Source organism: Somniosus microcephalus, chromosome 11, assembly GCF_052327205.1.
Source record: "Somniosus microcephalus isolate GS21.2 chromosome 11, FLI_Smic_1.0, whole genome shotgun sequence".
Taxonomy (NCBI): domain Eukaryota; kingdom Metazoa; phylum Chordata; class Chondrichthyes; order Squaliformes; family Somniosidae; genus Somniosus; species Somniosus microcephalus.
The window spans coordinates 44,690,059-44,712,223 of record NC_140997.1 but is presented as its reverse complement, the minus strand read 5'-3'; the positions used below and the strand labels follow the sequence as shown (position 1 = coordinate 44,712,223).

Below are 22,165 nucleotides of genomic sequence, written 5' to 3'. Positions count from 1 at the left end.
GCGCTTCCTCAACGGAGGCATATACCAGAAGCATGGGAGCCATTTATTTCCTTCCCTTCTGGGCATTAGATGAGCTCAAACACTAGCGTGGCACCAGCAGAACCAGGAACAACAGCAGCAGCAACAGGAGCACCAGGCTGGTGCTCACCCACCTGAAGCTGCACAGGCCAGAAGGGGCCAGTGCTTGGAAGTGGCTTGAGAGCACCTTGTTGCACATCAGGGGGCCATGGGGACCCGTATCTGCACTGGCAGTCCTACTCAGAAGGACTTCCATGAAGGTCTGGTTTCTCTGTTCAATAGATGCCCATCGCTCCTCAACAGATGTCATTCTATTATGAACACTCACCATGTTTTCCATACCCTGGCGACTTATTTCCTCCATGGAGGTTGCCATCCTTTCCATGGTGATGCGTTCATGCGCTAATGACTCCACAAAGGCTCTGCTCATGGTCGCTATGGACTCCTCCATTCGCTCCACACTCACATCGACCCTGGAGACAAACCTGCCAGAGACTCCTGCATCTGTTCCTGGAGTTCCAGCCCCGCTGATCTTATGGATGGACCCAGAGGCAGAGGGTCGACATGCAGCTGAGCCGAGCTGGCAGAGTCCTGCGCCCTCCGACTAGCACTCTCCACTGCCGTCCCTGTCTCCACAATCTGCTGATGCTCACTTGTGAGCTGTGATACACCATGTGACAACACTACTCTATGTCCCGAAGGTCCCACCGCGGTGTGAGTGTCTGCGCTGGTGCTGGGTGCGCTGAATTCTGCTGACGCTGCGCCCTCAGAGGGGGCTCTCAATGGTCCTGTGGGGGAGTAAAGGAAAGAGTTAGAGATGTGAGGTCAAGGTTACATGCACATTGCATGTTGCAGATGATCATAGGTCCATCTGTTATAGCTTCAGAATCATTATCAGCAACTCATGCAATGTCAATGAGAGAGATGGAAAACTATTCTGTCACCAGCTTGCTGTGATGCACCCGTCTGTCCGTCCCCTACTTGCGCCTCATCCTCCAGTCCTACGATCTCCAGGACCGCCTCTTCCCAGGGGGTGAGGTGGGCTACTGATGGTGGCCCTCCTCCTGTCCTCGCTCGTTCTCTTTTATTGTGAGCTCTCTTTTCTTGCAATGAGGGAGACAAGTGGAGTTTGAGTGAGAATGAAGGAGTGAGTGTAGAGAATCCATAGCATAGATGCTTAGAAGGAGACAAAGATGGAGTGAGGTGGCAAGACCAAGGGCCCTCCCTGTGTGTTGTCAGTTGTTTTCATAGCATCAGACTGATAGGGAGTCAAGATGGCGGCCGTGACGGTCCGGTGCTGAGATCGCTCTCCCTGCTTCGGGCGGCCAGCTCTCGCCGCTCGCTCCCGCAACCGGAGCGAGGTGCTCGGCGAGTCGGGCAGAGGCAGCGCAGCGCGGTGAGCAGCAGCAGCAGCCAAGCCGACCCGCTGGAGCACATCGGCCGGCAGCTCCTCGGCGGGAAGGAATTCCGACTGGGAGGAGGGGAGCCGAGCATGGCGGCCAGAGGCCGACCCGCGAAGAGAGAGAAGTAGGCCCCGGGCCGTGGAGCGTGGAGCCAGCAACGGTGAAGAGGAGGCCGAATTGGAGCATTCACATCCCGACGATGTGTTCGCGAGTTGGGCGGAGGAGCGCAGCGCAACGAGCAGCAGCAGCAGACTCACGACACGCTGCAGCACGTCGGCCAGCAGCGCCATTTCGGGTAACTCGCAGTCCGGATGGGAGGAGGGGAGCCGGGCATGGTGGCCAGAGCGGGAGAAGCAGGCCACCACACGTGGAGCCGGCAACAGTGAGGAGGAGGCCGCGGTGAAGAGGAGGACGGAGCGGCTGAGGGACATCGTGCTCCCACTGCCACGGGAAGCCATTGTATTGACTCTGAACGCGGTGCTGTATGTATAGCTGACGCGTCCCTACAGGGAACAAGCATTCCTTTGTACTTGTTACATATGGCAGATAAATCTAATCTGAATCTGAATCTGAATCTGAATCGGAGTGTGAGGGCTGCATAGTCGAATAGTTAGGTGAATGTGAGCATAGAGAGGGGGAATGGGTAAGGGTGCATGGATGTCAGTGTCAAGTGGGATGTGGAGGAAGAGATTGCTAAAGCTGAGTGCTGGTGAGGAGAGGCAATGGGGATCAGATTGAGAGTGATGGGAACTTCATACTCACTTTTCCAGTGTGCTGAAGGTCATGAAATCTCTTCCTGCACTGTATCCAGGTTCTGTGGGTAGCCGATAAGGAGTTGACCTCCTCTGCCACTTGCAGCCATGCAGCCTTTGTCTGTTGGGGAGGCATCTTCCTCCCTGATGAAGGGAAGAGCACCTCCTTGTGAGCTCTTGCTCCCTCCACTAAAGCCTGCAGGGCAACGTCGTCAAAACGGGGTGCAGACCTCGGTCTTTCTCTTGCCATTCTGCTTCCAGCTCAGTGTATCAGCAAATGCCAAAAGGTTGGCAGCCTGCAGAAGAAGCAAGGCTTGTTGCAGACCCTAAATGCAGCAGCAATAATGACGTCATATTATGCGACTTTCTGACTGGAAATACTCATTTGCCAAAGGCTCCCACACGTTGGAAATCAATTGGCCAATTGAGTTAAAATTGCATCAATCTCACACACCCATTTAGATTCGTGTGGGAAACACCAAACTCGGGGAACCCGATAATTCCCCGCACCCGAGTTAAAATCGACCCCATTGAGTTCTCTATATCAGTCAATCGACAAGAGAACCATTGACCCCCTAGTAGACAGTTATAGATGGAGTAAGTTATAGATGGAGTAACGCTGGTCCAGGCCTTTTAGTGTATCAGAGTTAGAGTAACGTGTACAGTTTTGGTCACCACATTATAGAAAGGACATTATAGCCTTAGAGAATGCACAGCTTAGATTCACCAGGATGATCCCAGGGATGAGAAACTACTGCTATCAGGAGCAAGCTGAAACTATTTCAAACCTAATTGGGAAACCGGTGATGAGCAGTTACCAATTTAAAATTGTTGCCAAAAGAGTGAGAAGAAAAGTTGGGAGAAGTTTATTGATGCATAGGGTTGTTGGAGCCACAAGGACTGGCTGAGGTGGAGACATTGCCTCGTAAGGGAATATTTGGATGAATACTTGAAGCAGAGGAAAATACATTGCTGTTTGTGGGACCTTGCTGTGCGCAAATTGGCTACCGCGTTTTCTACATTACAACAGTGACTACACTTCAAAAGTACTTCCATGGCTGTAAAGCATTTTGGGACATCCTGAGGTCATGAAAGGCAATATATAAATGCAAGCTCTTTTTTTATATAAATAATTGCTCTTGTGGTTTCCCTCCTACAGGAAAAAATTCCCTTTGCAGTTGTGGGCACAGACCAGGAACATCAAGTGAACGGGAAGAAGATTTTGGGCAGGAAAACCAAGTGGGGAATTATCGAAGGTAAAAGAACAGTAGCAGTTCCATATCGATCAATAACCTGTGGATATTGATGTTAACAAACCCAATTTACTTCTGAGTTTAAACATTGTGCTGCTACCAGATATAAAGTAATTATTAACCTCAGTGAGAAATTATGAATTCAAAGGCAATAACCATACATGTTATATTTTGTACCACTAATGGGTTAAAAATAAGTTGTGTACAACATTATTCAGCATCATGTGGTTGTCACAACTGTCACACCTGCCTTGTTGCTGGAATCCCCTGCTTTGGAAGTGAAGCTTGAAAAGCAGTTTAGGGCTCACAGCACACATTCACGTTAACTGGCAGCACTGCTTTCACTGACTCACCTGCATTGTTCAACGGAACAGTGCCATCTGCTCAACTTTCAATTCCCACGATAGACGTGCTACCTAGAGGCGTTTCACTGAACTCAGATTAATTACCTGTACAGTAAAAGACTTCTGATCAGAATGCCTCCGCAGAAAGTAAAATCTTCGCTTTATCCAAACTAAGTAATTACCATTAAGAATATTTATTGTAATCCTAGTACCTGCATTCTTATGTATTCAGGAGCTCAAGTTATTAATGCATTATCTTGATCAAAGATAGAAAACTAGCCAATTGGACTTTGAAGACTGTGTTTACTGTACAATAGTGGCAGGGGTTAATGGAAAATAAATACTCAGTTTTGCTCATAAACTCTATATTACATTGTGCAATATTGCCATACAAATATCAAGTTAATATCAAGTTGCTTTGTCAAATATTTTAGCACAGGTAATTAGAAGGTTGTGGGTTCAAGCCCCACTCAGCACATAATCTAGGCTGACATTTCAGTGGGTGCAGTACTGAAGGAGTGCTGCACAGTCAGAGGTATCGTCATTCAGATGAGGCATTAAACTGAAATGCTGCCAGGCCTCTAGGGTGGACGCAAAAGATCCCACGGCACTATTCGAAGAGGAGCAGGGGAGTTCTCCCAGTGTCCTGACCAATATTTAGCCCTCAACCAATATCACTAAAAACAGATTAACTGGTCATTTATCTTATTGCCGTTTTTGGAACATTATTGTGCACAAATTAGATGCCACGTTTGCCTACATTACAACAGTGACGACACTTCAAAAGTACTTAATTGGCTGTAAAGCGCTTTGGAACAGTCTGAGGATGTGAAAGGCTCTATATTAATCCAAGCTCTCTCTTTTCTGATGAATTAACCCATTTAACATAAACAGGTTAACACCTTTGTTAAATAGCAGACATAGGAATTTGATATGAATGTGTCACGTGTTTGTATATCAAAATCACGCAATGTAATTTCCCTGCTAATTTGCTGGTGAAAAAATTAATGAGAATTCATCATAAAAGCCATAGTACCTGGCTAAAGATGTGCAACTTTGGCTATTGCTTTAGCTTTAAACATCCTGTAGTGGTCTCTATAAAGCAGCAGAGCTGTTAACCTATTCCTTTCAACCAGCCATTCTTCAATTATAATGTAATTGAATAATGCTTGAGCAAATTATCACTTTAATCTAATGTTCTCTGTGAAATACTCCCAAACTGTAATGGAGGGAATATACAGCAGGTCAGTCGGGCATTTGAAAGACAGTCAGGTGAATGCGTCAGATGGGACCTTACAAAAGTTCAGGTGCTAAATGATTTGTGGTTCCATCCTTTTTTGGTTTTATACTACAGCAACAAACCAGACTGCAAACAGACAAGCCGCTCAATCAGAAAGCTGTTAAATAAGATTCAGTGTATGAAGTCTTTGTTCAAAATGGCTATAGTAGATGTATATCATTTAATCATAGAATGATACAGCACATAATCTAGGCTGGAGGCCATTTAGCCCATCATGTCTGTGCCTTTGAAAGAGCTTTCCAATTAGTTCCACTCCCCTGCTCTTTCCTCATGCCCCTGCAAATTTTTCCCCTTCAAGTATTGATCCAGTTCCCTTTTGAAAGTTACTAATGAATCTGCTTCCACCACCCTTATTCCAATCACCTTAAATCTATGCCCTCTGAGCAAAAGATTTCCAAGGGCAAGAATCCTCTCCTGTTTAATTGAGAGCAAGGATCGTCAGACATGGGTGTCCATTTACTGAACCAGTAAAAAATGCTTGGGTCTTAAATACCACCCAAGAGTTCAGAGCGACACAATGAGCGCCACTAATTATCACAAGGCCCTGTTTGTTAGATTCCTTGGGATGCCTTTTCAGCTGCAACCTAAAGCATGCAACATGGCCGTAATGTGACTGCCACCAGTCACATCTTCTTCTTCTTAGGCAGTCCCTCGGAACCGAGGATGACTTGCTTCCACATTAAAAATGAGTTCTCAGGTGACTGATGATTCCAATGCGGGACCTACAGTTTCTGTCACAGGTGGGGCAGACGGTGGTTGAAGGGGCGGGTGGGTGGGGTGCTTGGGTTGACGTGCGCTCCTTGCGCTGCCTGTGCTTGGCTTCCGCTTGCTCCCAGCGAAGAGACTCGAGGTGTTCGGCGCCTTCCCGGATGCTTCTCCTCCACTTTGTGCGGTCTTGGGCCAGGGATTCCCAGGTGTCGATGAGGATGTTACACTTTTTCAAGGAGGCTTTGAGGGTGTCCTTGAAGTGTTTCCTCTGCCCACCTGGGGCTCTCACATATGATCAGATAATCAGAGTTGACCCAGTCTGAAACCAACACCAACTGTCCACGATGCTGAACTGAAAGAAATAAAGACTTACATTTATATAGCACCTTTCACGACCTCAGGACATCCCAAAGCGCTTTACAGCCTATGAAGTACTTTTGAAGTGTAGTTGCTGTTGTAATGTAGGAATCTACTGCATAACCTGCACAGAAAACAGCATTAAACTAACCCTTCTTGACAATGTAATGGACGTTTTCCTAAATAATTCTACTCGTACTACAAATTAACTTCAATTTGCAAAGAATCCCTCCATGCTCAAGGTGTTTCAGTTACAACAGTTGAGCCTGGTCTTTCCTCACTAAATATCCACCCAGGAGACTACTATTAAAAGCAACAGTAAAACAGAATGTTAAACTACTGACATACCCTAATGGTTTAAAGTAAGAGTCTCGTATATCTTGTTGACAGTGAAGTATTATTGCTGTACAGTATTTTTGAAACATGTTCAAGCCTCTGCCAATTTAAAAAAAACATTACTTAATGTGAGGCTAAAACTAAAAAGAACTGATTGTACAGGCTCTCATCGCCCCTTTGTTGCTATATTGTGGAAAATGCTGCAGTTATTCTATAAAAAAACACTGGCGTATTTGTTCCTTTTGTCTTGTACTGTTCACAGCGCTCTCTCTCTCTGCTAATTTCCTCCATTCAAACAGAGTGTGTGCCAGTCATTGACAAAAAATGTGCAGCCTACACATTCAGACCAGGCCCTTTCAGCTGCCAGAAGTCACAGCTTTAGATTTGAGGCACTTTGTAGGGCTAGGAATGCAACGGATATTCTGTGAACAGAATGGAGCAAGGTGGGACTTCAGATCTAACTGTGGTCATTGGGCAGCTGCCCTCCTGAACCGCCCAACATTGTAAACGACAGCCCAATGTAAATACAAAGCTCAGACTGAACAAGCATTCTTCCTTGCACCCACGGTTACTGATTAGCTTCTACTCAGCACCCCAGAGGTCCCCATATGTTATATAGCAAGCTTATTCTGGAGAAACAAACGATTGGCTGAATACTTGTGAAATTGACAAAATATGTTGGAGTAGTTGAGGCGAATATTATAGATGCATTTAAGGGGAGGCTAGATGAGGGAGAAGGGAATAGAGGATTATGCTGATAGATTTAGATGAGGAAGGATGGGAGGAGGCTCGAGTGGAGCATAAATGCCAGCTTGGACTGGTTGGGCTGAATGGCCTGTTGTATATTCTATGTAATCATATGCAATTTCAATCTGAGAATCAGATAGGATTTGTAGGTAGCAGTGAGGTTGCATTTTTCTTTCACAGAACATTTGCAATTGTGGTCAGCAGGAACACTAGGGTAATATTCATGGCCCAGAAATTTGGGTCGGGGGCTTCCCGCGGGTGCAAGCCCCCGACCTGCACTTACCTACCGCGCCGGCCGTTGAGCTGTGGGCCCCCTGGCCCCCGTGGAATTCCGATCCGGGGCCTGCTCCAACTGCCGGCGCGCAATGCTTGCGTATCCCAGGGGCGCAGTTAGTTCGATGCGTCCCCTGGGATCACGTGGGCCATGGGGAGCCAATCGTAGCAGGGAATGCCCATTCATAAGTTAAAACTTATAAATACTACGGGCCCCAAAACATCACTAAATCTTCAAATAAATTTTTAAAAAACCATCACATTTTTAAATAAACTATAAATTACATGAAATAACTATTTTAAACAATAATTTAAATTTTTGAAAAAAATATTATTTTCTAACGGGGCTGAAAATAAACTTACCTTGCTTTAAAGTATTTAAAAATAATAAATCTGTGGAAAAATGTTTTAATTTTAATTAATTCACCACTTACCTTGTAAAAAGTAGGCCTTACGCCTGCTTTTTATATGTGTAACTTCTGGAGACTTACCCTCCCGGGAAAACCTGCAAAAAAAACGTAAGTTCGATGCGCATGCGCAGCCTCTCCTGCGCACGCGTTCGAACTCTGGACCCCTTCGTTCAAGGGAACAGAAGTGCCGGTTTCCCGCGCATGCGCAGTGCATGCACAAAACCAGCACTTCCATTGGGCCTACGGTTGAGTACCCCGTGCGTACTCACCCGTGGAGAACCGAAGTTCTGGGCCATTATAATGTTGCGTCAACAAACGGCAGGAAATCTAGTACCAAAATGAAACCATGTCAGCAAACTAGCCGGTAAAATTTAGACTGGACAGGTTTAATAATGCCGTCTGCTTTATTATTTTTTATTGTTTTAGTATTTGTATCAGTCACTTAACTGCAAGACTTTATTATGTTTCCATAATGTTACAAGTACTGTGTGTGGCATGGTGTTTCCATAATGTTACAAGTACTGTGTGTGGCATGGTTACATAGAGCTGTCATGTTACTGATTTTAAAGAGAAGCATTGCCTTTGCTTGGATTACGCTACATATTGTTGTACTGCACTGTGAAGAGTGTTTCTATCTCTCGAACTGTTTTTGATATGAAACTGCAGATTAATTCTATACATCTTACTTTGTCACTGATTTGAAAGATATGGGCAGCATTATTTAATTATTACTCCTGTGAAATTGGCCTGGCAAAACCATCGAACAACACCTGTGAATACAAATGCCGCACCATCTGGACACAGTGATGTGTCACCTTGAGGCAAATAAGAACACATCAGCTGGTGCTCTCCAGTCTCCATGGAAACCAATATCCGACCAAAAGATTGATTGAATCCTTGAACAAAAAAAAATCCTAAAATGTTCCAATTTTGCAATCATCACGTATGCAGGCAACATGGAAATATGGAAAATATGGTACAATGTCCTGATTTTGTTTTTAATGTCGTTCCTTGAACAGGAGAAATGTTTTAAGACATACGTTGCACAGGATTACTGTGGATTAGGGGTGACAGATGGTAGTCAGGAGGTGCTGGATCAACACAAATTTATTCCAGATTGGCAGCTTAGGAGTTCGTACCTGTAAATATATTTTATTGAAAGGAAATGCATTTCATGAACTTTGACTTTTGACCCACACTGTGCAGCATAAACAGAACAGACCATGTTGCTTGGATATGATTAGATCCACACTCACTTGCAGGATAATTTACTATTGCCAACACACAAGTGTCCCTGAATTCTCTGGATCTGTCAATCCAATAACATGTAGCAATGCAGGAGTTAAATGTAGGTCAGCAAGTGAGATGTTGGGCTCTACAGGACATGTATTTGATTCTGGTTAAGCTGAACTTCCCTACAGCTGTCTTAGAAATTCAACATTTCGGGGTCACAAGTTAAAACTCACCCGGTTTCTTTTTACATGTCAAAGAAACCTGTTAAAAAGGGACTTTAAGATCTGGCACTTTTTTAAAATATGAGCCACCTGCTCACAGGATCATTCTAGAAAGCTGGATGGCAAGTTTCCATTCAGAGGCTCTTGGGGGTGGGGGAATCCACGAGAAGAACATGGAGGGGAGTTATAACTCCCTCCACCCGGTGCCAACCGGGCAGTACTGGAGTTAAAATCAGAGTGGCAGAGTTACCGCTGGTTTTCCACCCCATCGCCATCTTTCCACTGCTGGTTTAATAGGTGGCTGAGGTGCCTGCCTGACACGGGCCTCATGAATACCTTTAAACCAGGGTCCGACAGCGTAGATAGGACCCCAAAGACGTCCTCCATGGACACTCTACTCAGTAGAACCCATCGGCCAAGAAGCAGAAGCTCTCAAACTATAAAATGGCTCCTATAGTTTCAATAGATTTCATTTGAAATACAGCCAGGCAGATCTACGGTGGATATGTGGTGGTCCAGAATATTGGAACACCAATAGTTTCTGTAAGCTTATTAGGTACCAGTAGGTTTAGTCTCCCATTTCTGGGCTCCCATTCTCATCCATGCTACTGTGAAGAGACAATGATAAATGTTTTTTTTTTAAAATAAATATTCCATAAAATTTGCTAGATTAATGACAATAAAATGTAAATACTCCAAAGGAAAGACCCGTATATGAACAATTAATGTTTTACTTTCAATTCAGCGGCTAAAAGTCAGGCCAAAACTAATCTGCTAACATTTAACAATGAAACTCGGGTAGATCTGAATTATGAATGGGACAGATAGGATAGTAACAACAGCAGAGGATTGTTTAAAATTCAAACTCCTAAAGTGGTCCCCTCGGGGCCACCGTCCTCTGATCTCATTCCATTCAAGCTCGATGGCCTGGAGAGCTGGGTGGCAGGTGGCACCTGTCTTTCAGCAGCCATGAATAGAAGCATTTAACACTGGTGTCTTAAGTGAATGCTGGTCGGACACCTTGTGCATGTTTTGAGAAAGGCCATTATTATAGTTCCTGTTGGCACATTCGGAGAATTACTGAAATGCTGCCTTCGCAGCATGGTGCAGACAAGTGAAAAAAGTGCCAAATGTGTAACTCATCAGTTAGTTGAGAAGACATTATGCTGTGTTTCTACACATACACATACGCTGTGAAGCTCTTAGTTATAACCGTTTCTCTCTCTCTCAATGCTGTTGATTTTTATCACACTACATTATATACTACTGCAAATGTCTGGTGCCTTCTAAGGACTGTTGCCAAGAAGTTTGCAGGTTGCTTTTTATTTACTGTGAGTTTACGTATTGCTGCTAAAATGTTTTTACCAAGGGGCCGCACTGCACGATGAGCCAAGAAGTTGCCAGCGTGTAACTAATCTGTTGCCAGATTTTTTTGTGTGCTCAATTCACATGTTTCTGATTCAAACTGTAAATGCTAAGAACCGAGAACCTCTCCCCCAAAGGGAATATGGAGTTTAGCTTTCTTATACTTATACCTTTGCAGGAACACTGGTACCTGAGTTCCCATACTGCATAATTTAGAAGATTAAATCAAATCGGGACCTTTATCCTTTCCACATTGTACAAGAGCAACGTGAGCTCAAACTACAAATATAATGGAAATTTATTTGCTGTACTTTTAGTGTCGACAGAAGGGAGGACAGTTTGGGAAGTCATTTAATGCGAGGTTCTGCTGTGAACCCTGTTAATAATTATATTGATTCTCTGGACCCATGCTGATTTATTCTCTTCGCCTTTTCCAGTTGAAAACGGCGCACACTGTGAATTTGCAAATCTAAGGGATCTATTGATCAGGTAAGAGGAGCCTCCAGTTCTTTAAGCAAAACTATTTTGTATTTGGCAACAGTGTTTGGACAGGTAAAATTGCATTTCAAATCTTGGGAATATTCATTTTGAAAACACCGAACAGTCAAACGGAATCCAAATTTCCAGTCATTGGAGAATACATAGAGAGTAAACGTATTCACATTTTAGAGAGAATACTCGTACATCTCCTGTGGCATTGCTCACAGGTAGTCGGGGGGGGGGGGTGGCGGGGGATGGACCTTGAGTGTTCACTATAGCACGACAGCAGCTCACTCAGTGCTCTAATACAACAAATTTACTCAAGCAACATATCACGAGTGGCTCAGGTAAAACTATTATGCACCTTACTGATAGCGAAAGATACAGGCCTCACAGATATACTAGTTGATCTGTGGTGTTGCATATGGTGTTTGAAGACTAAACCTGCTGTAGAAAGTGTGTGTGGGGGGGGGGGGGGGCTAGAGGACAGGAGATAATTGACCAGGGCGTGCAGATGTAATTCAGTCCCCATGTTAAAGTCGAGCAGTCCGCCCTTGTTTATATTTCTTAATACAATACTTTGACAAAACTGGCAGCAATTTGGGAAGCAGAGAAGACGAGTTGGTTTCAGCGCAGGAGTTTCTCTGCAGTACAGATTGAGGAGCTGGGCGATGCAAATTTGACGTGATATAGCACCAACACTGGTGGGATGATGCAATTACAGCATGAAGACGCACCCCCAAAAAATAAGGTGGTACATTGGTGGTCACCTGAGACAATCACAGTTTGTTGCCCCCACAGGCACGTGATGCTTTGAGGTGTGACGCTAGAGATGCATGCTAGATACAGACTTTAAATTATATAAAAAGAAAGACTTGCATTTATATAGCACTTTTCACAACCTCAGAACATCCCAAAGTGCTTTACAGCCAATGAAGTAAAATATATATTGATATATAGATAGATGTTGAAATCTACAACAGCTGACAGACCACATTCCCTACCCTGCAATGATCATATTTGTGAAACAGTTAATAAAACTTATGGTGCCCCAATTCTCCAGCAGTACGGAATGTTTTTCAATTGTTTTGGCCCCGTTTGTTTTCCCCCCCTGAAGCAGTCTGCCTATAATTCTGTTTTAATTGCTTTCAGATGTATACGGAACTTCAAGGCAAACTGTTAGTTTTGCTGTTAACTTACATAAATACGGATCTAACAGCAAAGCGATTCCCCGTAGTGGTTTAGTTAAGGCCTGTGCTCTTTTCCACATACTTTCAATACAGGAAAATCCTGATCACTTTTTTTTGGTGGTAAAAGTTCAAACAGATGGAGTTGATCTCCCTTAAAGGAGCATGTCTGGATACTGTCAGTAATATTTTAAGTACTTTTTCTTCTATTGCAATCTAAGCCTTGTGATATCAAATTTCCTTTGCCCATGGCTGTGTGTTAACTTGTTTTAAATTACTTTGATTGTGTCTGTCACGATAATGTGAATCTTATTACAAAAGGGTAGATTTTAAGTGGCGTAAGCTCTTCAATAATTTAACATCAGTCGACTAATTAATTAAAAATAAATTTAATTCACTTGATATCCTGCCACAAAACACAGGCCTTGTGCACATCAGTAAACTGATGCTTACATTTATCTATCACCTGTATTATTAAATACATCAATTGCCAGCTGGTAAATGTTAGTAGATTTGCATCTAAAACCAGCATGCACATGCACACGTAAGGTAGAGTACTGTATGCATGTACAGTGGTCAATAGAATAAAAATACGAACAATGCCTGATTCAAGGCCAGCTAATACTAATACCAAACAGAAAGCAGCCAGCCTGATGTAACATACACAAGGTTTTTAATACTCTTATAATGCTGCAGTATAATTCCTTATTATAACACTGAGAGGTACCAGCGAGAATTAAGTTTATTGGTATGTTATCACAACAACGAAGAAGCATCACAAAGCAGTTAAAAATACTCATTTTAATTGCATTATTTTCAGACATAATGCAGGTGTTATCACTGGAATGCGTCTTGTCCAGCAGTAATTTTGATGAATGACTGCTGTTGGCACTGGCTATAACCACTTTTATGCTGGCATGGTTGTAATTCAGACTCCGAGAGACTTGAGTTCACGACCTAGCTCTTGGTGTTTACAGCGCTAAATCTGACTTGGGTATACTGGGAGCAGGCTCGTTTTTTTGTGGGTCTGCGATTCTACTGTCGGGATAGGGGGATCCAAATTTAGCAGTGTAAATGCCCAAGGCTGACTCACGGGCGCTGGTCTCCTGGAATCCAAGATAAACAACACCAGTATAGAAGCAGCCGAGGACTTCATTACTCAGGAATTCTCCAGCCAACCACTTTGCTGACTGAATAATTCTAAGCAGCCACCTGTAAATTACATAGAATTTCAACACAGAAATAAGCTGTTCGTCCCAACCAGTCCATGTTGTTGTTTGTCCTCCACATGATCAGTGGTGCTCAATTTCATGTGCTCGCTCTGTTCCTATATTCTTTTATTCCCTTTCCTTTAATCATCCAAACCAGCTATCTAACCCAATATTTAAATGTTGACATGGTTTCTGCTTCAATCACTAACTCTGATATTGCATTTCACAACCTCATAACCCTCCGTGTAAAAAGATTGTCCTAAATCTCTAACACTTAACTATATCTCCTTGTTCTTAGACTCCTCAATCACTGGAAACAGTCTGTTCTATCTACTCTGTCCCATGCCTTCATCATTTTAAACACCTTTTACCAAGTCACCAAATGATCTCATCTGTCCAATTTTTCATGTCTTTTTTTCGTATTTTATTTACTCATCCAGATCCTCCTCCCCAGTGAATCTGTGCCATACCCTCACCATTGTCTCAATATCCTTCCTATACTGTGGTGCCCGCAACTGCACATAATACTCCCAACTGTGGGGGGCGATTTTCTCACTGGAGGCGAGATGGAGGCGGGTTTCGGTTTGGGTGGGTTTGAAACCCGCCTCCACTGATTGTTTTCAAAAAATTGCGATTTCCCCGATTGGCCACTTGATTTCCGAGATGTGGGATGCCCTTGGTCAATTAGTGTTTTGGGACTGAAACTCGCCTCTGTTGAAGCACTTTTCCAGACTGATGTTATGGCTTCTTGCTCCCTTGGCTCATTCCACAGGAATTCTGCGTTTCCTGCACCACCTGCAACATATTTTGAGAAACCACTATGTCCAATTCCAAGGCAAGCGCCTCCCCGAGGCTCTCGAATGAGGCGCTGCAAAAGTTGTTTGAGGGGGTGACAGCTAGCAGGAAGGTGCTCTTCCACTCATCTGGGAGGAAGAGGCCTGCCAAAGAAACCTCTGTGGGTACAGCTGGCAAGGAATATAACCTCCAGATCTGTGTGCAGATTGGGAAAATGTTTGTGTATTGATGAAATGCCATCCTTGTTGGAAAGCATTAAAAGGATTTGAAGCCAAAATGTTGGCGTTATGGCATCTGTTCTTTCACCTTAGGCAGCTCCACATTGCGGGCTCCGTGACACTTGCGTTGTCAGGTTGGTGGCCTGAGTGAAAGGAGGCCAGAGAGTCATGTCCATTGTCAATGATGTCTTAAGATGGAGCCAAGGACATATGCCAACTTGGGCAACCTATGCAAATCTGGCCAGGATAAGTTCATTCCTTGCATCCCGGGCAACCATGAGCTCGTGTGCTGCCGCTGCCACTGGTCGATACACCGGCGCTCTGACCTCCTCCGCCAGATCCTCCTCCTCCTCCTCATCTGAGGAGGGCTGGAACTGAGCCGCTTGCTCATCGGGAAGCTGCAAGCCACGATGCTGTGCCATGTTGTGCAGTGCACAGCAGACCACGACCATTCTGGAGACCCTGTATGGTGTATACTGCAGGGCTCCACCTGATCGGTCAAGGCAACGGAAGCGCATCTTCAACAACCCAATGGTTTGCTCTATGATGGACCTGGTCGAAGTGTGGCTGGCATTGTAGCGCTCTTCAGCCTCGTTAGCTGGCCTCCTGATCGGCGTCATTAGCCATTTCTTCAGGGGGTAGCCTTTGTCACCAAGGAGCCATCTGTTAAGTTGGTTTGGTGGATTGAAAAGTGGAGGAATACTAGAGTGCCGCAGGATGAAAGATTCATGGCAACTTCCATAGAACTTGGCGCAAACATGCAAGAACTCCTTCTTGTGGTTACACACCAGCTGAACATTGAGGGAGTGGAAGCCCTTTCGGTTAACAAAGATAGCTGAGTTGGGATGGGGTGCCCTAAGGGCCACATGTGTGCAGTCTATGATGCCCTGCACCATTGGCATGTCTGCCATATTTGCAAATCCAACCGAACAGGCGGTTATACTTGCTTGATCCCTTGTGAACTGGATGTAATTGTGGGCCTCAGCAAAAAGGGCATCGGTAACCTGCGTGATGCAACTGTGGGCGGCCGACTGGGAGATGCCGCTGATGTCTGCTGATGATCCCTGGAAGGAGCCTGAGGCAAAGAAGTTGAGTGCGGTGGTGACTTTGACAGCCACTGGTAAGGGGTGTCCACCCGTTCCTCTGGGCACCAGGTCTTGCTGCAGCAGACCGCAGATCTCTCGGACAAGCTCTTACGAAAGTCTCAGCCTCCTTTGGCACTGCTGCTCACTCATGTTGAGTTAGCTCATCCTGTGTCGGTAAGCCCTCTGTCGGGGGTATCTTCTGCGGTGAGGTGCCTCGATGCGCTGGTGCCTTCTGCACTGTGCAGCATCAGGTGGCTGAGCAGGAGGTTGGGGCTCCTACTGGTGTTGCTCCTGAGCTGCCTGAGCAGGAGGTTGGGGCTCCTGCTGGTGTTGCTCCTGAGCTGCCTGGTTCTGCTGCTGCCGTGGATGGTCCTCATCCTCATCTGAGGTCCATGCAGAAAGAAAATGAATGGTTCCCATGCTGCTTGCAGATGCCTCCTTTGGGGAAGCGCTCATTGCAAGCAGGGAGAGGGTCGTCCAAGGAGGTCCCACAGTTGATTGATTCAAGCTGCGGCACCTCCGACTTCAGAAGGCCTTCTGAAAGTGCTCAGAGACCTTTTAAAGTCAAGGTCTGGCACCTGCAAGTAATCCTTGCTGCAATAAATGATGTCTCATTAGACCTGCAGCAGTGAGGAGGCCACCCACGAGTCAACCAGCCAGGTTTACCTGGCGTGGTTCAGGAGGTGCGTGGAGCATGCCGAAATGCTGGAAAAATCACGAGGGCCTCTCAAAATAGGCTTAGAGAGGCCCTTAACGAGCATTTAATGATGACAAGTATCACTATGGCCAGCTGAAGGCAGGACCGTTTCCCGACCTCCAAAACCGGCACCGGCAAAATCCTGCGGAGGCGGGTTCCGAACCCGACCTCATTGAATCTTATTTTCCTGCCTTACCCGCCTCCTCTTATGGCAGAAAACCGCTCCCCCCCGTCTTATTAAGGTTTTATATAGATTCACCATTACATCTCAACTTTTAGATTCTGTTGCCTCTTGTCATAAAACCCAATGTTCAATAAGCCCAGCTTTCTTTATGACCATATCCATTTGAAGTGCTGCTTTTAATGTCTTGTCATCCTGAACCCCCAAATCCCTCACTCGATTTTCCACCATTCAAAATATAATTATTACTTTTCTTTAACCAAAATGGCCCACCTCACATTTACTAACATTGAAATCCATCTGCCACTTTTTGCTTACAGCTTCCTTTGGTCCTCAGAATTATTTACTATGCCTCTTATTTTGATATCATCTTCACATTTGGACGCTGTTCCCTCTAGCCCTAAATCCAAATCATTGAACAGACGTATTCCCAGAACAGAATGCTGCCTACTTCCAACCACCCTGAGAAACTGCCCTTAACTGCTGTCGCTTCTAGCCAGCTTTTAAACCCAGTTTTCTACCACGCCCCTTAATCTTCTCCAATAGTCTCCTACGTGATACCTAGTCAAAGGCTTTCTGAAAGTCTATGTACAACACATCTACTGTATCTTTCACCTCCTCAAAGAACTCGATCAGGTTTGTCAAGCACAATCTTCCCTTATGAAGTCCGTGTGGGCTGCTTCTAATTATTTTCTCTTCATCTACATATTTAGTCATTCTGTCTTTAAGCAAAGAATCCAAAATTTCCACTGATCAATGGTCATTTTAGGCAAGGTGCTGGAGGCTGGAAACCGCCTTAGGCAGTCTCGGGTGGGAAGAGGAGCAAGGGGATGAAAATGGCTAGAATGGAATATTGTAGCTTCTCTCACCTTCTCAGAGAAAGGAATATTGGTGAATGAATAGTGCACAGATAACTACATTTTACAATCATTCGTCAATTAAACCTCTGTCGTATGCTCCAATCAAGTATTATACATTCATCAACCATCTGCTAATCACAGAACAAAATGGGAAGCCTAATTAAAGTGACCTTTCTAATCTTCAAAATTTTAAGTTCTACTTCGATTATGCATCCTTTTGGGCACAGTCATAAAATGAATGTGGAACTAATGGTAAGAGGAAACTCAAATCATTCATTAAACCGTGGATTGAAAACTACTTTTACATTGTGCCAATTCTGCCAACTCCTGATGCGCAGGTTTTGCAGATATAGAAGGCTGTGTAATATAAGTACTGTCAGGTATAAATAAAACCATCTGGCCTTATTCACTCCTGTAGTATGAAGACATTCCCACAGTGCCAATTTCTAAGCCAATTAAACCCAATAATAACTAGCTAATCTCCTGTGGTTTTGCTCACAGTGAGTCAGAGGATATGTTATTTTATGATGGAAATGTTATAGCATGTAACACTCAATGTATTACAATATAGTTCATCTTCCATGGCATGGCTTGCATGATAAATGAAGCCTCTTCCTGTAACTCAGTGTCTGCTTTGATCCCATTCTAACTCCGTGTTGTTCTTTTTGACTGTCTCACTGCTCTCTCTATGACGACCACATACTTCTTATTGTGCTGTATTACTCTGACCGACTCTGTAAATCTCTCCTCTCCTCTTTATTGATGTCTCCATTATCATTCACACACATTTTGTTTTTACTGACCAACTTCACAAAAATCGCTCATCTTTTTAAGGCATGGGCTACACAGGAAGCTGGAGTACATCAAATTGGAGTTGATTTGTTTGCATTTAATCAATTAGATATTTGGCTAATCTTTTAACAGATAAATCCTCATTTCGGCCACTTTAATTTTTGCTCTGCAGATGGGTGAGGCTGTGATGACTTTTAACGGCATGTAGCAATGAACACACTTTAGGCACAAGAACAAAACACCTGTTTGGAGGTTTTCTTTCCCTTAAATACTCCTTTTCACTTTTAACTCTATTGAAAGCTTAAAATATAGAAAATATCATCCGGTAGAGATTGAATGCTAGTCACACTATATGTCTATAAACCGTGAGAGCCTCACACCGGAGATTAAACTATAAGCTTACAACTCACTCCCAAGCATCCACACTTCTATATATTACTCGGCAGTCATCTTCCTGTCAGCCTCAAATATAAAAGGATGATACTGTTTCTCATAAGGGTTACTTGTCTAATATGCTAAAGGCTTGAGGGCGATGGTTCAAATGATTCCGAATAGGTTAGAGGATGAAGCACACATTTTATTGTAGACAAGGCCTTGCTTTGTGTCCCTTCTCTGTATATTTCCTCTAGACAACAGAAGGATTGACAGATATACTCAGCTGTTAACCTCGTTCTCTGCCTGTACTTTTTTTGTATTTAAGATTCTTGTGAACTGCCAGCCGACTGTCGTTCACTACACGTTCAGTTGCAGAGTATCTTGATGTGTCGATTTAGTATTCCCTGAGCCTTTTTAGAAATTGTAGTAGTTCCTGCCCTTTTATACAGATCCTCCTTTCAGCAGCCCCCGAGACAGGAGGTAGGGGGTGGCGAGGATGCCAGATATTAGAATGCGTAATGTAAAAGATGAAGCCATCAGTACAAAACTCTGAAGCCTTTATTCAGTAGTCCCTCTCCAGACTGACTGACTGAAGATACCTGCCCAGGAAGGATGGCTGGTTGTTTATGGTTTGTAATGAAATATCATCTGAGATGGTGGCCCCATAGCTACATTGCAAGCTCCGTGCATTTCCAACTTGGAGTGAAGGGTTGAGAATCCACGAGCTTCCCCCCCCAAGTTATCGGAGTGATCCCCTCTCGTATTTCTGTAAAACCAATTAGCTATCTGGATGCAATCTCTGCAAACTGGGCTAACTCTCTCACCCAAGGATTATTAGTGGGGGAGAAGAAGAAACTACTTTTTAAAATAATTTCTGACTTCAATACTGTTCCAGACAAGTGGCTATTTAATGCAGTTAATCGGTTGTACAGGATTCACCATGTACTAAGGCAGGAGCACATTTAATAAGTTAATTACCTGCAAATTAATTTTTCAACATTCTGTGCCTTCAACATACTTTCCTTGAAAGGTATCCTCACTGATGGTTTCCCTGTTTAAAAGTAAAACTACTGATATAAAGGAGCAGTAAGGGAATTTTTTTAGCCCACTATATATTAATTTAAGTAGAGAAAGAATTCTTATGAAAATTCACAGGAGACTATTACATGCTCAAACAGAAGAGCATATCTTCCAGTGTTTTATGTATTGAATTACCAGCCATTACATGAGTGGAAGGCATGAGAACCAGTTTAACCTAGCTCCTGTCTCTTCGAGATAAAAACAGAATCACGCTCTAAGCTCAAACTTGCACAGAAGGTACAAGATGTGTAAGTGTGGGACTTGAAAAAGTTACTTGTGTGATTCACTACCAAGTTGCCCTCTCTACCTCATGCGTCACTGTATCTGCTACGGTAATGCCTGCCCTAATACCTCATGAGTATCGCAGTGTCTGTTACTGTAGTAACTGCCCCAATACCTTGCATATCATTGTCTGTTACAGAACAGAAAGGAATTTCCAAAGACATATGAAAGATAGAAGTCAATAGAAAAAAGCGGTGCAAGAAAATTTATCTAAAAGAAATGTAAAAAATCTTGCCCTGATTCACATTTCAATTTTATTTGTCACATAACCAAATACAACAAGTGAAATCCAGTCAGTGAAATGCTTTTTTCTTAACGAGCCGAGCGCACCAAGCAGCAAAGGACACTTAGCTGCCTGGTATGCACGGAGCCCGCAAGGACGGCAGCCATCTTCATCGGCGCCATCACAATAGGGTCCGCTCTCACCTCGCTCCACCTTTCCTGCACTTAGACATGTTGATGTCTATAGTGTATATAATCCAGGGGATCACCTCATGGCATAACTAGTGTGATGTTCCAGCATAAAATTTACAGCATCATACAGTGTTGTACTGTTAGAAAAATTGCTCAGAAACAGAAAAGTTTGCATTCTTTGGGCTTGTATTTCCTCATAACTATTAAGTACCTCGTAACAGCACAGTAATCAACTCATTGGGCCTTATGTTACAGACTGAGCACTCAAAATCTCTGCTTACGTGGAAACGAACCCCATTCCTTTGAGCACGCATGACCTTCCTCACAACATAAACCTTACTCTCGACAGTCTAACCTTGCTAAACTCACGGAACCAGATGAAAATAACTTAGCTGGTTAGAAATCAATCTTGGGCTCGCCTCGGAGTCAGAAGGCTGTGGGTTCAAGTCCCACTCCAGATACTTGAGCACTAAATCTAGGCTGACACTCCAGTGCAGTGCTGATGGAGTGCTGCACTGTCGGAGGTGCGTCTTTCGGATGAAACGTTAAACCGAGGCCCCGTCTGCCCTCTCGGGTGGATGTAAAAGATCCCATGGCACTATTTCGAAGAAGAGCAGGGGAGTTATCCCCGGTGTCCTGGCCAATATTTATCCCTCAACCAACATCATTAAAACAGATTAACTGGTCATTATCACATTGCTGTTTGTGGGAGCTTGCTGTGCACAAATTGTCTGCTGCATTTCCTACATTTACAACAGTGACTCCACTTCAAAAGTACGTCATTGATTGTAAAGTGCTTTGGGACATCCGGTGGTCGTGAAAGGCGCTGTATAAATGGAAGTCTTTCTTTAGCGAATCAGCTGCCTGTTTTACACTCCACCCGAATTTCCTTTCCAATGGAATTTGCTGCAAAACGAAATATATATATATATTTTTTAATTGTACTCGTCACTCACGGTGAGCTCTCAGTCTCAGCCGCTCCATCTGGGGGACGTGTCATGCGACAGCCATGGGGCTTCCCGCTGGGAAGGAAAGGAAAAGATGAGTTTGATGCACAATTCCTAACTCTCAGTCCAGAAACTTAAGAATGGTGCACAGCACAGAATGGGGCAGAGGAGGACAGATAAATACACAAACAAAAAACATCCAAATCAAATACTGAATTGTGACCATCACTGAAAGGCAAAGCAGAGTTTCAGTTTTTAGGGTTGTTTTATTTGGTTGGATTAATCATTGTGTCAGATCAACACATCTCCCTTTGTAGATTTATTTACACTGCGGAACAGCAAAACATCAGACCCGTACCGTAACAGTCCAATCATCCCCAGAGTGTTCAGATTAATAGTTCCTAAGAGGGAAGGTTTTTCAGATGGGATTTAATTATAGTGCAACAAAGAGGATTCAATTTGATCTATTTGCCACTTCTGAAGGATAATTTGTAGCTGTTTATTTTATTTTCTAAAAGCCCCTCATAAAGATCCTGTAAGAATCCGCTGTTCCATTAGATTCTTTAAAGCACATACAAGAGCATTAAGGTTTAAAGTGCACCACTATATTAATCATACATACGAATTGCTCCAAAAATGTTTAAACATGATATAAAATAGAATCTTTTTGAGGAAAAGACGTGTGTGAAAATAGACATTTCTACTCTTAGATTTAAAAAAAAAATCACATACAGACCAAACATTGAGAGGAGAGAGTTTTTACATTGGAGATAATCGGGGTCAGGTGCGATGTGCGTTGATCATGGATTAAGCCCTTGGCTATAAGAAGAGGTTCTCCAGC

At 43.8% G+C, this 22,165-nt stretch overlaps 1 protein-coding gene across 1 annotated transcript in view; it reads left to right on the top strand.

The window, feature by feature from the left end:
- LOC147110530 (uncharacterized) overlaps window positions 1–22,165 on the top strand; it is a 543,691-nt gene that overhangs the window by 516,477 nt on the left and 5,049 nt on the right. The window contains exons 9-10 of the mRNA XM_086000591.1: window positions 3,333–3,429; window positions 11,158–11,209. Of these exons, the coding sequence (XP_085856717.1) occupies window positions 3,333–3,429; window positions 11,158–11,209 (149 nt within the window). The remainder of the gene's footprint in view (window positions 1–3,332; window positions 3,430–11,157; window positions 11,210–22,165) is intronic.